At 38.3% G+C, this 16,128-nt stretch overlaps 1 protein-coding gene across 2 annotated transcripts in view; it reads right to left on the bottom strand.

The window, feature by feature from the left end:
• Nucleotides 1-358: 358 nt before the first annotated feature.
• The window catches only part of LOC140727024 (interleukin-13 receptor subunit alpha-2-like), a 93,038-nt gene continuing 77,268 nt past the window's right edge, over nucleotides 359-16,128 (bottom strand). For both annotated transcript variants that reach the window (XM_073044185.1, XM_073044183.1), the window contains 4 exons: nucleotides 12,851-12,989; nucleotides 10,298-10,391; nucleotides 7,909-7,993; nucleotides 359-3,850 (listed from right to left, as the gene is read on the bottom strand). In XM_073044185.1, the coding sequence (XP_072900286.1) occupies nucleotides 3,674-3,850; nucleotides 7,909-7,993; nucleotides 10,298-10,391; nucleotides 12,851-12,989 (495 nt within the window). In that variant the 3' untranslated portion in view covers nucleotides 359-3,673. The remainder of the gene's footprint in view (nucleotides 3,851-7,908; nucleotides 7,994-10,297; nucleotides 10,392-12,850; nucleotides 12,990-16,128) is intronic.

Raw genomic sequence — 16,128 nt, forward strand, 5'->3', positions numbered from 1 at the left:
GAAATAGAATTTTAGACTGCTGAGGGATCAAGAGTTAAATGGGTTGGCTATGAAGTTGGAACTGGCAAGGGCAGATCAGCCACAGCTTTTTTAGATAAGGGGTTCCCAGCCGTTTTTATGTAATGGTCCCCTACCATTAACTGAGGTGTTTGTGGTCCTAAGGTTGGGACCCCTGTTTTAGATAGAACAGGATAGGCTGAAAGGTTCTTCAGGCTTCCTCAGCCTATTTCTCATTTTGTGTTCTTGTAGAAATAAAAGCAACTCATTGATGAGCTTGATGTCATTTATCCTCTATGAAAGCACACTAATTTTGGCCATAATTATTTGCCTCAAGTATTTAACAAAAAATACATGCACATTCTCTCAGCTTTTGAGGAAACATTTATTTAATGCATTATGACATTTTCACAAATTACTGAGAATTTCTTCTTCCCAAATCATCCATAGATCTGCACTGTTTTTATACATCTTTCAATTGCAGATTCCAAAAGCCATTTAATGAAAAACAAAGAAAGCAAAAGTGACAATAATTTTTAATGCTGTGGAAAACTCCCCATTGCCTACCTGCGGTCTTTTGCTGGTGCCTAGACTCATGCTTTAATGCATTGAGTTGCTGCCATATGATAGGCTAACTGGCTAGTCCACTATCTTAATGAGTATGTTACCATAGGAAAAAAAAAATCAAGTGCAATGTCTAAGAAAGCTATGATGGTACAATTTTCCTTAAAAGTAATTGCAACATTGTAGAAAAAAAATTAAACACTCTGTGTCTAGTAAATTTAACAGTTCACTTCATATCAAAGATAGCTATTAGAAAATTACAGATAATATAAGACAATTCAAGTCCATCTTATTAAGGATACACATGATCATTTTTGACAAGTAAACTCTCTTTCTGAAATGAAAAGCCAATAATAAACTTGACTATGGATTAATATAGAGCTTTTATGTGGTAAGGTCAAAGTGCATTGGTATCAAATGCTGTCATATGCACAAATATGAAGAGAAATATGTCTCCATGCTTTCAAATTCAACTCACTCATGACCTACTGAAATGGAAGTAGCAGGGAGTTGTTTCATCTAGTGAACCTGATTTATACCAGTGACCCCACCCCAATTCAGTGCACCATAAAGTTTCTGTTTATGATTATAAGGTACACATGATATAGATGTGATTCACCCATCGGTCAATTCTGTCCTACCATTCTCTGATTGGTGATCAAACTGGTGATGTAATCAACAAATTACTGGACAATAATTCATTGTATAATAATATATTGTGGCAGGAGAAGACTTTTAGCTCTAAGAATCTGTCCTGCCAATTAAGAGATGCAGGCTCATCAGTGATTCTATCCAGAGTAGTAAATACTTTTGAGTGCAGAGATTCTGAAGGTGCTGAAAATCCAGAGCAACACACACAAAATGCAGGAGGAACTCAGCAGGTCAGCCAGCATCTATGGAAAGGGGGGAAAAAGAGACCCGATGAAGGGTCTTGGACTGAAACGTCAACTGTGTATTCCTCTCAGCCTGACCAGCTGAGTTTCTCCAGCATTTTGTGCTTGTTGCACTTAATACTTAAGGTCAACAAATTTATTAATCTCAGAATTAAAATTAAATATCAAGCTATTTGTGGTAGACAATTCCACCTCCCTATTGTGTCCAGCTGCTTCCCACTGTTACCTCTGAAAGCTCTCTTATTTTTAAAAGGGTAACCCATTCACTTCATTCCCCAACCACTGGAAATATTTTTCTCTCTTTCTGCTTACCAAATTGAAGACTTCAATCAAATTGATACTTGATCGTCTCATTAAAATTAACAGATCCCTGGTTTGGCAACAAAGCCATCTATTCCATCATCTAAATCATTGATATATAGCTTAAAAAGAAGCGCACCCAACACTGACCCCCGTGGAACACCACTCACTAGTCACTGGCAGCCAATCAGAAAAGGAACCTTTTATTCTCTCTCGCTGCCTCCTACCAATGCTCTAACCATGCTAGTAACTTCCCTGTAACTTGGTAACCAGTCTCACATGTGGCACCTTGATAAAGGCCTTCTGGAAATCCAAGTATACAACATCCACTGCATCCCTGTTATCTATCCTACTTATAATCTCCTCAAAGAATTCCAACAGGGTCATCAGGCAAGATTTTCCCTTAAGGAAACCATGCTGACTTTGTCCTATCTTGTCCTGTGTCACCAAGTGCTCCATAAACCCATCTTTATCAATTGACTCCAACATCTTCCCAACCACTGAGGTCAGGATAACTGGTCTATAAATTCACGTCTTTCTTCAAGAGTGGAGTAATATTTGAAATTTTCCAGTCCTCTGGAATCAAGCCACAGTCCAATAATTCTTGAAGACAACATTTATGTTAAAGCAACATTGTATATGTGTCTGTCTAGCCTGTTGATAAGCTGATAATAAAAAAGTGATTAGTTGAGGTTCCTGCACAAATCAGCATGGAATACCACTGGTCACAACTGGTAAGTGTGGAGTTTAATTAAATCACCCATTTTTTTCCCCCTGCTGAGCTAATCCCCTAACCGGGCAAATAATGTGCTTTTAATTGCACGACTTATTGATCTCTTGTGAGGGAATTGAAGAAGTCTATGTAATATCCACAGAATCCCATGTCAAAAAGCCTATTTGGGTTCATGGGCATGACCTTCTCTTCAGAAACCCATGCTAACGCTCCCTGAGCAGTTGAAATCTTACAGTATGCTTACCTCCAGCTATGAACCCCAATAGTTTATTGCAAGAAATGCTAAACCAACTGGGTTATTTTTCTTCAATAAAATCTTACATTTCATACCATATAAAAACATAAAACTCTCAGTAAAGATATAAAAATAGTTAGAACTATATGCTCATTATTTTTTTCAATAATTCCCTATCTATTTTCACAGTCGTGACGCAATGCATGCTCTGTATATAGAACAAAATATTATTTGGTATGATACATTGTTGATCAGTCATTATCTATCTGTGGGTATATCAACAAAAGGGAGCAAGTAGAAAAGTCTTATCTAAAGGAATGAGGAGGCTCAGTTTCGACAAATACAGATGATGAAATTTGAAATAACTTCTGTTTATTTTTATTGCTCTCAGAGAAGAGACCTAAATTGAATCATTTGTAATAAAATCAGTAATACTGAAATTACTCAGCAATCCTCGTTAATGTTTCAGCTCAGCAATCTTGGTCATGAGGAATATTTACTGACAATGACAATTGGTATGGTAACGTTGCCATCAGCGAATCACGTTATATCACAAGCAATCACTGATAGGTGTTCAAATCCTGCCACTGTCTTTAAAGAGTTTGTATATTCTCCCTGTGACGACGTGGGTTTCCCCCAGTTGTTCCACATTTCCTCCCACATTCCAAAGACACATGGATTAGGGTTAGTGAGTCATGGGCATTCTATATTTTCTCTGTTGCTGCTTAAAGCCCAGTACAATCTTTGCTGACTTAATGTAATGCAAATGATGAATTTCACTGTATGTTTCAATGTATATGGTACAAATAAATAAAGATGATATTGTCGAGGAAACAAATAATCTACTGGAGAAACTCAGTGGTCAAGTAGCTTATGTAGGGAGAAAGGAATTGTTGAGACTTCTGGTTAAAACCCTGCTTCAGGGTTATATTAAGCAAGAGAAGTTGGTAATTAAGAAATCTGGCCCACAGCTTTACCCGTGGAATGACGATAATCTTCAGCTGTGAAGAGGTCTGTTGTGATGGAAGAATATTTCTTAACTTGTGATTCAGGTCTTGTGCGTTCTTCAATGACAACTGTTGCACATTCTTCATATTTAGAAGCTGGTATCTGACAGCCAATCCATTTCTGTTGAGCAAGGAAAAAATGTATTAGTATATTCTTCAGTTCATTCTAGCTGCCAGGGAGTTTGGCACTCAAAAATAGACCATTCCTTTAATTATTTAATTAACAAGATAAGGGCATCAGAGGTGGGGCTGATATTTAATTGTCAATTCCTGACTGTCCTTGAGGAAGCAGTAGTGAGCTGTCTACTTCAACCACTGTAGTTCTTCTGGTGACATTACTCCAACAGGGGTTGTTGGAATGGCAGCTCCAGAAAGGATGAGATGAAGGAGGCCACCAGGAGTAGACAAATCAGATGCTTGTGTTGCCATTTAGTCACAGAGTCATGCAGAACAGAACATGCAAAACAAACCCTTTAGCCCAACTGTTCCATATTAACTAAAATGCTGAACCAAACTAATCCCATTTGCCTTTGTTTCTCCAAATACCTTTCCAAACCTTTCCAATTTATGTATCTGTCCAACTGACTTTTGGAAGTTGTTCTTGCACCTGCCTCAACCACTTCCTCTGGAAGCTCATTCCCTATAAGTAACACTCCCTGTTTTTTTTTCAAGTTAGCCCTCAGGTTACAATTAAATCTTTTCCCACAGACTACTGTCCTCTAGTTCTTGATTTGCTAGCCCTGGGGAAAAGACTGTGTGCATTCGTCCTAGCTACACTACTGTGCAAAAATCTTAGGCATATATAAATAGCTAGGGTGCCTAAGACTTTTGCATAGCACTGTATTTGTCAACTTGGAGCAGACAGCAAGTTTGTAAATCTAGCAGGAGTAAAAGATTTTGGGAATTGTCAGGGTAGAGTGTCACAGGAGGAGTGTGGGACAAGTGGCAGAGAAGGAGTGTGGGGAAAGAGGTGACGCGGGTGCAGACAGACCCAGGCATAACACAGCAGGCAAGATCATTTGATTCCAAACAATTGGTTTATTGACCATTACAGAATGTCTCTCAGGTGCTGCCTGCTCTTCCCCCTCTCCTTTCCCCTTTTCCCCAACTATGATTCCCCTCACCCTGCCCCCTTCCCACTCTCAGTCCGCAATAGGGACCCATATCGGAATTAGGTTTCTCATCACTCAGATGTCATGAAATTTGTTTTCTTTTTGCAGCAGCAGTACAGAGTAATACATTCAATTACAACATTACCGATCAAAAGTCTTAGGCACCCTGGCTCTATATACAGTGCCTATAAAAAGTATTTCCCCCCCCCCCCGAAAGTTTTCATGTTTTATTGTTTTACAACATTCAAACACAGTGGATTTAATTTTTTTTTTGACACTAATCAATAGAAAAAGACACTTTTATCTCAAAGTAAAAACAGATCTCTACAAAGTGATCTAAATTAATTACAAATATAAACCACAAAATAATTGATTGCATAAATATTCACCCCCTTTAATATGACACACCAAATCGTCACTTCTGTAGCCAATTGGTTTTGAAAGTCACAATCAATTAAATGGAGTTCACCTATGTGTTTCAATTGATTGGAAGGTCCGACTGTTGGTTAGTCAGATGCTGGCAAAAACTACACACGAAGAGAAAAGAACACTCCAAGCAACTCAGTGAAAAGGTTATTGAAAAGCACAAGTCCAGGGGTAGATAAAAGAAAATGTCAAAGTCACTGATATCCCTTTGAGTACAGTTAAGACAATTATCAAGAAATAGAAAGTATATGGCATACATGTAAATCTGACTAGAGCAGGCTGTCCTCAGAAACTGAGTGATTATGCAAGGGAGGCCACCAAGAGATCTATGACAGCTCTGGAGGAGTTACAAGCTTCAGAAGCTGAGATAGGACAGACTGCGCATACAGTAACTGTTGACCAGATGCTTCACCTGTCGCAGCTTTATGGGAGAGTGGCAAAGAGAAAGCCACTGTTGAAAAAAAACCTTATATGAAATAGAAACATAGAAAACCTACAGCACAATACAGGCCCTTCAGCCTACAATGCTGTGCCAAACATGTACTTACTTTAGAAATTACCTCGGATTACCCATAGCCCTCTATTTTTCTGAACTCCATGTACCTGTCCATGAGTCTCTTAAAAGACCCTATCGTATCCGCCTCCACCACCGTCGCCAGCAGCCCATTCCATGCACTCACCACTCACTGCGTAAAAAATAAACCTACTCCTGACATCTCCTCGATACCTACTTCCAAGCACCTTAAATCTTGGCTAGAGTTTGCCAGAAAGCATGTGGAAAGGTTCTGTGGTCTGATGAAACCAAAATTGAGTTTTTTGGCCATCAGACTAAAACCTGATGCAGTCTATCAGAGAACTGTGACTTAGCAGAGGAATGTGACTTAGCTTTCCGGCAAGACAATGACTCTAAGCATAATGCCAAAGCTACACCGAATTGGATACAAACAACAAAATTAATGTCCTGAAGTGGCCATGTCAGAGTCTAGACCTTAATCCAACTGAGAATTTATGGCTGGAATTGAAAAGAGCTGATCATTCACAATCCCAAAGTGATCTGACAGAGCTTGAGCAATTTTGTGAAGAAGAATGAGAAATAATTGCAGTGTTCAGATGTACAAAGCTGATAGAGATCTTTCTATGCAGACTTAAGGCTACAAATTGCTGCCAAAGGTACATCTATTAAATACAGGTGTCCCCCATTTTACAAATATTCGCATTACGCCACTTCACTTTTACAAAAGACCTGCATTATTAAGCTGTTTTCACATTACAAAGAGGATTTTCACTTTTATGAAAATTTTTCCCATATAAATTAATGATTCTTTGCTTTACACCATTTCAGCTTAAGAAAGGTTTCATAGGCACACTATCTTTGTAAAGGGGGGAGGACATCTGTACGGACTTAAAAGGATGAGTAACTATGCAATCACTTAAAAAAAAATAATTGTAAACATTTAGACCAATTTGGAGAAATTTGTTTCCATTATGACACAAAGGAGTCTTCTGCTGATCGGCACCAAAAAAGTCAAATTTAATCCATTGTGATTCAAAGTTGTAAATCTTGAAAAATTCCAGGTGGAGTGAATACTTTTTATAGGCACTGTATGTGCATAAGAATTTGAGAGAGTACTGTATACCTCTCGTGATTTTATACACCTCTATGAGATCACCACTCAGTCTCCTATGGTCCAAGGAAAAAAGTCATATCCTCTCCAACCTCCTCTTATAACTAACCCTTCAGCCCTGGTAACATTCTAGTAAATCTCTTTTAAAGACCATAAGAAATCAAAGCATAATTAGGCCATTCTGTGCATTGAGTCTGCTCTGTCCTTCCATTTATTATCCCTCTCGACCCTATTCTTCTATCTTCTTCACGTAACGTTTGACACCTTTAATAATTAAGAACCAATTGACCTTCAGTTTAAATATACTCAATTGTTATGTTTAGTAACTACAAAACATCAAACTAATTAAAAGGAAAAGACAAGAGTCTGAAAAGTGAGTCTAACTTAGTGTTTACTTTAAGCAAGCTGCACACATGCTATCATCATAATGTATGCAATTCACTTATTTTTATATATAAAACCTGCAATTAATTATTTAAACAAACAAGAATCCTTAAACAATATATTTACAATATTACACAAATACTACTGAAATATTGAATATATAACACCAATGATTTGGGATCCACAGACGTCTGCAGAAGGAATTCCACAGATTCTCCATCCTCAGGCTATAGAAACTCCTCCTCCTCTCTGTACTAAAGGGATGTCCTTGAATTTTCTTAAGATGTGCCCTCTGGTTTTAGACTCACTCAATATAGGAAACAGCTTCTCTGCGTCCACTCTATCTAAGCCTTTCAATATTTGGTAGGTTTCAAAAAGATTACCCGCCCCCCCATTCTTCTAAGCTCCAATGAATACAGGCCCAGAACCATCAAACATTCCTCATACGTTAACACTTTCATTCCTGGGGTCATTCTCATGAACCTCCTTTGGACCCTCTCCAGTACAATTTCATCCATCCTGTCAGCAGGGTTATCCAATACACCAAATGTTGTCATACCAATGTGTTATATGGCTGTAGCATGTCCTTAACAGTAAGAGAAAAAGAAAGCATTTTATTAATGTCCACCAACCTGAAAATCACCATTGTATTCCTCAAACAATTCTTTGAAATTCTTCTGAGGATCAGGAACTTGTCTGAATATAAAGTCTTTGTACCTAAGCAATTGTAGATATATCAATCAATACACATTTTCAGTTGAAGGCAGAAAAGACTGCTTATGCAACAAACAAGGTGCAGAGTTTATCACTCTGCCCAGCTCCATTTCTAATTTCCCCTCCTCCACCTGTCTATCACCCCTCTTCACCTGGATCCATCTATTACCACCAGATCTTCCCTCATTCTCTCCTCTCACCCTATTATACCAGCTATCTCTCCTCTATTGTTCAGTCCAGACAAAGAGTCTCAACCTAAAACATTGACTATCTATTTCACTCTGGAGATGCAGCCTGTTCTTCTAGCATCTTGTTTGTTGCTCAACGTTTTAAACTACTTTGTATGTACTATTTTACAAAAGTGAGATATAACAAAGAACATTACAGCACAGTACAGGCCCTTTGGCCTACAACGTTGTGCCGAACTCCCAACCTTTTCGAAGATCAATCTAATCCTTCCCTTCCACGTAGTCTTCAATTTTTTAAAATCATTTATGTACCTATCTCAGCATCTCTTAAATGTCCCTAATATATCTGTTTCTACCACTAGATAGAAGACCTTGCGTTTGCAAGATGGTGTAGTAGTTAATTGACAGCCTAACAGAAATTTTCCTCCTTCTGTTTCTTTTTTGGCCTAGAGGACAGATATACTTGCCAACAATATACTTGTAATACTATCTTGTAAAGTCAAGATCACCCTTTTTTGAGAATTGTATATTCAAGTAAAGCAATATATATACATTAATTTATACACTTTTCCATGAATATATAACTTGCATATGGTTCAGTATTTTTTTCTATCGCATTCTTCTGGGCAGCGACAATTACTTTCAGAGTGAGGAGAGTTTGGCTCACACTTTCCCACATTGCCACTATTACTGATCTCAGTTCTCCAGAGTTAAGACGCGATTACCAACCAGACAATCACTCTTAATTGTCTTGCAGTAATCCTTTCTGCAACAGTCCAGGTGAAGGACATGATATCTTGTGGTGTAGGAAGATGCTGAAGCCTATGAAAAACAGACAAAATGCTGGAGAAATGCAGCAGACCAGGCAACATCTATGAAAAGGCATAAAGAGGCAATGTTTTGGGCTGAGACCCTTCATCTCATGAGTTGCTCCAGCATCTGCAGAATCTCTTGTGTCCCTAAGTCCTAAGGCCAGTTCATAGCCATTGTTTCAAAGGATTAGAGAAAGACAATCAGCCAGAAATTCTACCCCACGAGGGTTCTATACCTTCTGAATACAAGGTTATGGGAGAAAATTGGCAAAGGTGAATAGATGAGACCAAATTAGGTCTGGACAACAGAGGCAAGGAGGAAGAATTTGATTCTTTTTTAAAACTTTAAACATGATTCATTGGATGTAAACTTCACTATAAAGACTGCTGTTTAACAAAGAGGGGGTTTGGAATCAACAATATTGAGAGCGGATAAGGAACGTGGAAATGACATAATTCAATTAATTTCTCTGATTGCAATGTAGTTTGCTGCTTAAACAACATGAAACTGAATTCCCCAATGCCTGTCAGGTCATTTTTCAGGTCCAATCCATGAGGATATTAAACAATCTGTTACTAGGTAGGGCACTTCATGTCTTTGGTAGTGTTTACAATATTTAAATTGCTTCTTAATCCCAGAAGGTTTCAGGGAGCTACAATTTTAAACGCTTGATGATTTCAGTATCCTGGAATTTTAAGCAATGGTGAAAGTTTAATCTGTTAGTAACTGCCTTTGGGGTCAGGCATTCCTCAAAAACTATTTTCTCTCAATAACCTCCCAAGCCCAAAGAATAAGGGAGGCCATACAAGTCATTTAGAGGCTAAATGATTTTATAAGTTTATTTTGCCAATTTTGAAGGTTCACCTAATTCTTTGAGTTTTCCTGTTGAACTTGGAGGGCTGGTAATCCTTTCTCAATGTACAGCACAGAAAGTCCCTTCAGCCCACCAAGTTCATGCTGATTTTTGAGCTACTCTACACCTATCCCACGTTCCTATATTGGGACCTGCCTTGTGTGCAGGTCCTAATAAGGCATGAATGTCTCTAAAATCATGAAAATACTCTCAAAGGCCACTTTATTACCCACCTCCTGTACCTCATAAAGTGGCCACTAAGTTTGTATCTGTTGGCACAATTTTGAAGGAAGATTGGCAAGATGATTCTTGGGTGCAGATTGTATCTTGCCAGCTTTGTACTGAATTTGTGCCAGAATCTCAGGAAAGGAATCGCAGTGAGAATTTGTCAGGATAGACAAGGGTGCATACACCAGGAAGTACTTGCAGTAAATATTTTGGTCATGAAATTACCTTCTGAAAATTAAGCTCAGAAGCAGTATTATCATTGCAGCAATCATGAGCAATACAATTGCCACGACCCGTCCATTAAATAACTTCTTGGGTTCTGCAAACAAGCAAATTGTTTTAAGCCATGAAAAAACTTTCTTGTCTAAGTTCAAAGTAAATTTATTATCAAAGGACATAAATGTCACCAAATACTACCCTGAGATTCATTTTCTTGCAGATGTTCACAGTGGATGCAAAGAAACATGATAGAATCAAATGGAAAAACTACACACAAAGACGGACAAGCAATCCATTTGCAAATGAAAGTTCAGAAAAAGTTGCTACAAAGAAGAGCCAAGTACAATGCTAACATCACTCTTGCAGAGAATTCTCAAATAACAGACTCAATTGCATTACTCTCAGCCAATCCAATGGCTTAAGTAACAAAAAGTCCAATATCATGAGCAGTGAATATTCAAGAATTTTTACAAAATATGCCAAATTGGTTAAAATGCTTTTGTAGATCTCAAAGTTGTTCTAAGTCCATTGCTACAACAGTCCAATTTTTGTTCAGTTGGACAATGAATATCTAAACCAAGCATGGCCCTGTTTGATTTCTTTTGGAACACAGTGAGTCTTAGAGACAAATTTCGAGAGAGAAGTTTCACATGGGCTTAATTGATTGTGGGTTCAGGAAGAGGGATGCATACTGCAACTGGACCTCATTACTTGGCACATAAAAGCCAACTGGGCTTAAGTTCAAAGTTCAAGTAAATTTATTGTCCAAGTATGCACTGTATATATCACCATATACTACTTTGAGGTTCATTCTATTATCATTACTTGATTCTCTTTTCTGAATACCAAAACCTAGGTGTGGCATGGTAGCACAGTGATCACTTTACAGCACTGGCTATAAGATCAGGATTGATTCCCATCACTATCTGCAAGGAGTTTGTATGCTCTCCCCATGACTGTGTGGGTTTCCTCAGGGTGCTCCAGTTTCCTCCACATTCCAAAGACATATGGTTAGGGTTAGTGAGTTGTGTGCATGCAACGATAGCACCACCGGAAGCATGCTGGCACTTGTCAGCTGCTCAGTTGAGTCCGCACTGATTTGATTTGATGCAAATGGTAAATTCACTGTATGGTTTGATGTCCACGTGACATGTGATTCTGGTTCTATTCTGAAATAAACTAATCTGTTTTTTTAAAAAAGACTTTCTCTTGCTTTTCAACTTCCTTCAAAACTGTTAGCCAACATTTAGGTCATCACCCACACATTCCTCCCAATGGTTCCCACCCCAATCTACTCCCCTCCCTTCCTTAATTCAAAGCTCCATTTCCTCTTCTATCCAACATCTTCAGGCCATTGTCATTTCCACCTATCAGCTTCTAGCTTCTGATGCTAGTCCCACTCTCCCTTCGCCCATCTGCCTATCACCAAAACCACTCCCTTCTAACTAGAAGATATTCCTTCATTCTCCTACCCTCTAGAAAATAAAGTCCAAACCTGTTCAACCTTTCCCTATAACTCAGGTTCTCAAGTCCCAGCAATATCCTTGTATCCATTTTGCTAGTGATCTACTAACATGTCTCACCGATGTCAGTTAAAATTAAAAACTGCTGATGGAGGTGTACGACCAAATGAACAGTTCATTCATAGAATGGCCCAGAAGAATAAGCTGAACGGTTCTCTGTTTTGTCATGATGGTATTATCTCCCCTTTCCAACCTTCTGCCAGACAGTTGAATCTGTAGCTTTACCTTTATTTATTGAGATACAGAATGGAATAGGCCCTTTCGGTTCTTCGAGGCTTGCCGCCCAGAACCCCGATTTAACCCTAGACTAACCACAGGATAATTTACAAAGACCAATTAACCTACCAACAGGTACAGCTTTAGTCTGTGGGATGAAACCGGAGCACCTGGAGGAATCCCATTTGGTCACAGGGAGAAGGCACAAAGTCCTTACAGGCAGCATTGGGAATTGAACCTGGATTGTCTGTATCGTTAAGCATTGTGCTAACCACTGCTCTACCATGCCATCCTGATTTTCTTCATGTTTCCAACACACACAAAGGACGATTTCCAGATGTTGTCACCGAGACTATACTGTTCACATATAGAACTGGTCTCTTATCCCGTATCACAGTTACTGCTCCCCAATGAGATGGTGCAATCTGATGAAACCAAAACATAGAAGGACTCAGTCTGCAACCTTTGTTTTCTAACCAGAACAATAGTGCTCCTCATACTTGGGCAAACTCCTTTTTCAGTTTGTTTCACTAGCTATTTGAAATATGAATCTTTAACGATCAGTCCACAAACTCTTGGGCTTTATGGGTGGGAATTCAGCATCATCAAATGATTGTTACTGAATGAAGAAGTGAAGGAAGATCACTTCTTCATTTTGTTTTTTTTAATTGTACATTTTTTTATTTTTGGTATATTTCATATATTATTTAGTACTGCTGCAAAGCAACACATATCATGACATATAAAAGTGATGATAAACCTGATTCTGAATTGGAAATCATGACTGGCAGTAGCTGAAGACAGCGCTCAGAAGTCTTACCAATAAATACTTCATCGCTCCATTCACTCCAATACTTGCTTTCCATGCAGAACTTCATCTTTGTTCGCACTTTCACTGAGTAACGTTTTGATAAGTTGATATTTAGAAGATATTTGGTAACAGCCTGCACACAGAACAACTAAAAGGAAAAAAAGAAACAACAATTATTTGCATGATTTAGAGTACTCAAGATACATACAAGATATGATGTCCCTACCAGGCAAAATGTTCCAACATGTGAATGTGTAATTGAGTCAGACAGCATAGATGAGCATTTAAACCTTGCAATAGGAGTGGTTGCCAGGCTGGATTTGATCTGGGGTTGTTATGGTGAAGTTCTGTATCTTTAACCAGTGGACTATCAGGAGAAATTTCAACCAAGTGGATCCAGCTACGGAGGAGACCATAAATAAGCATGGAATTGAAGGAAGAATCTTCACCTGGTGATTGGTTTGTAGAGATCACAACTCTGTTGTATTATTTTTCTTAAATATTAGATAAATGCCTGAACAGTTCAAAATGACAGTTTAACTCATTGTGAACTCACAGCATGGGTCATGTCTGTACAAAGTAACACAGTAGGTCTGTTAATGTCTAATGTTTGTTGACAGCAGCTGGATTCCTTCAGAGTCTCAGGCGCCATTAACATCAGGATGTCTGTTAATGACTAAATGTCTGTTGGTCACTTTGAGAGCTAGGTTGATGGATTCTGTGAGTGTGTGTCAAATTGGCTTGATGGAGTCTTTTTGAATTCAAGCTTGTCACTTCTTTGTAATATTAATGTTCTTTTGTAACTAAAGGAACATTCAGTTCAAAAATATTAGTGGATTGATTTATAAGGAGTGAACATTAAAGTGTCTAATTGATTTATAAAGGTATGCTGAACACTGTTAATGAACACATGAGTTGTTTGAGTTAATGGTATGAGAACAAAAGATCAAATCCCTCTAACTTGTGGAACTCATATTAATTGGGGTACCTTTTGCTCAGTTCTTTGGACTTCACTTAGACCAGACATCATGATCAACGTTGAGGACCCAGGGTGAATTCACTAGTGAGTCAGAATTCAGAGTTCCCCCAACAACAGCAACAGCTAAGTGGCAATTAAGAATCATGAGCCCTGAAATCTTTATGACTTGCTTTGTAGTATTGTGTGTATTTATTTGTGCTTTCTATTTTATGATAAAGAAAGCTTGAGTTACATGGTTGTACGTGTATGCTTATTACCTCATCTCCCAGACATTCAAAATGTTGGGTCTGATCAACCCAGCCCATTATAACAGGCTAGGACTTGAGAATCAGTACACACAAGGAGGTAAACTCAAGAGTGAGCAAAGACAGACAAAACAGAGGGAACTTAAATAGACAAACAAAAAGCATAAGTGCACTGATAACTAAAACAAGACACAGCTGAAATAATCAACTAATAATCAGGGGAGCCTGGAGGGCCAGGTGGTTAGACTGAGGCAGGACAGAATCTAGTAGGTGGACTTGAGTGTGAGGTTATCCACTGTTATAGAATGTATACAGAAAACAGACTTATCCTGAACATCAGAAAGTCTGCAGATGCTGAAATTCCAAAGCAACACATATAAAATGCAAAAAGAACTCAGCAGGTAAGACAACACCTGTGGAAATGAATAGATAGTTGACGTTTTGGGCCAAGACCCTACTGAAATGGAAAGAGTCTTATTATATGTTGGTGGTCTGGGTGTAGAAGGAACAATAGCTAACATGCCATAATAGAAAGTATTTAGGAAAAAATAAATAGAATGTCACCCTCAATTGAACATGGATGGTGTGTTAAAGGAGAAAGCTTCTGCTATGACTATACAGAGCATCATTAAGCATTACCTTTTTGTCCTCTCTATTTGAGAAAAGCACTTCAAAGAAACTCTACTAAACAGTTCTTAAAGAAGAGGATTTTTGTTTTTTAAGGAAAGTTAATGTAAAATGATTCAATATTTTCTGGAATTTAGGATAAGAGGCAATCTTATTGATACAAACATTTTGGAAGCCTCGAAGGGGTAGATGCTGAAATTGTCTTTATTTATCTTTTTGAGGGAATCTAGAGCTGGGAGGATAATTTTAGAACAAGGTATACTTACTTGAATCACAGTCAGAGCAATAGAGCAAAAATAAAATCCATTCAGCCCAACTAGTCTATGCTAACTAAGGTCTAATCAGCTGAAGATTACTAGATCTTGTGTGGCAGAATCATAGGCCATGTTCTTGACTGCTATTCATTTTTTCTGATGGACCTATGCTTTTGGCAAATGTATAAAAGGATACTTTGCTGATATATTGAGAGTGGAATGAAATAAGGAGAGAGGAGCCTTGGAAATGGATGGAGAGATCAGTGTTGACCAATCCTGTCTAATGGATGGTTTATTTACCTCCAAGCTCTAGATTGTCTGGAACGTAAAAATTTGGTACTATAGATTCATAGAAAACTACAGTACAGAAATAGGTTCTTCAGCCTACCTAGACCTGTCTACATGCACCTCGACCACATCTTCTCAACCATGTCCCTATCCAACCTCCTCTTATAGCTCTACTTCCGTAATATTATGACTTTTACTTTTAGTTCCAGTCTCACCCAACCTCAGTGGAAAAAAGCCTGCATACATTCACCCTATCTATAGACCTCATAATTCTGTGTTCCTCTAAGAGCTCTCTCCGTTCCCTATGCTACAGCGAATAAATTTCTAACCTATGCAACCTTTCCTTATAAATTTTTTCTCTGCACTCTTTTAATCTTATTGATATTTTCCTATGGGTAGACCACCAACCTGCACACATTACTCCAAATTCAGCTTCATCAACATCTTATGTTGAAGTTGTACAACATCTCAACTTTTGAACTCAGTGCCTTGATTTATGAAGAGCAATGTGCCGGAAGCTCTCTTTATGACCCTATATACATGTGTTGCCACTTTCGAGGATCTATGGACCTGCATTTATAGGTCCTACTGCAAACCTCAGTTCTCTACTAATCACTGTCTAAGATTGAAACTAAGGTGGACAATCAAGAACAGAGCAAAGTATCCTTTTGAGTTTGCAAGCTCATGTTTTTTTGTCTTTTAATTTAATGTTTCATATTCCTAATTGTGAAATACGTTTTTTTTCAATAAGGTAGATAGACACTTCATAACGAAAGGCTGAAGTGGTATTGTGGATAGTTGGGAAGACCATAAGACTAAAAAACACAGGAGCAGAATCAGGCCATTCAGCTCATTGAGTCTGCTCTGCCATTTGATCATGGCTGATTTATCACC

Source organism: Hemitrygon akajei, chromosome 4 (assembly GCF_048418815.1).
Source record: "Hemitrygon akajei chromosome 4, sHemAka1.3, whole genome shotgun sequence".
Classification (NCBI taxonomy): Eukaryota; Metazoa; Chordata; class Chondrichthyes; order Myliobatiformes; family Dasyatidae; genus Hemitrygon; species Hemitrygon akajei.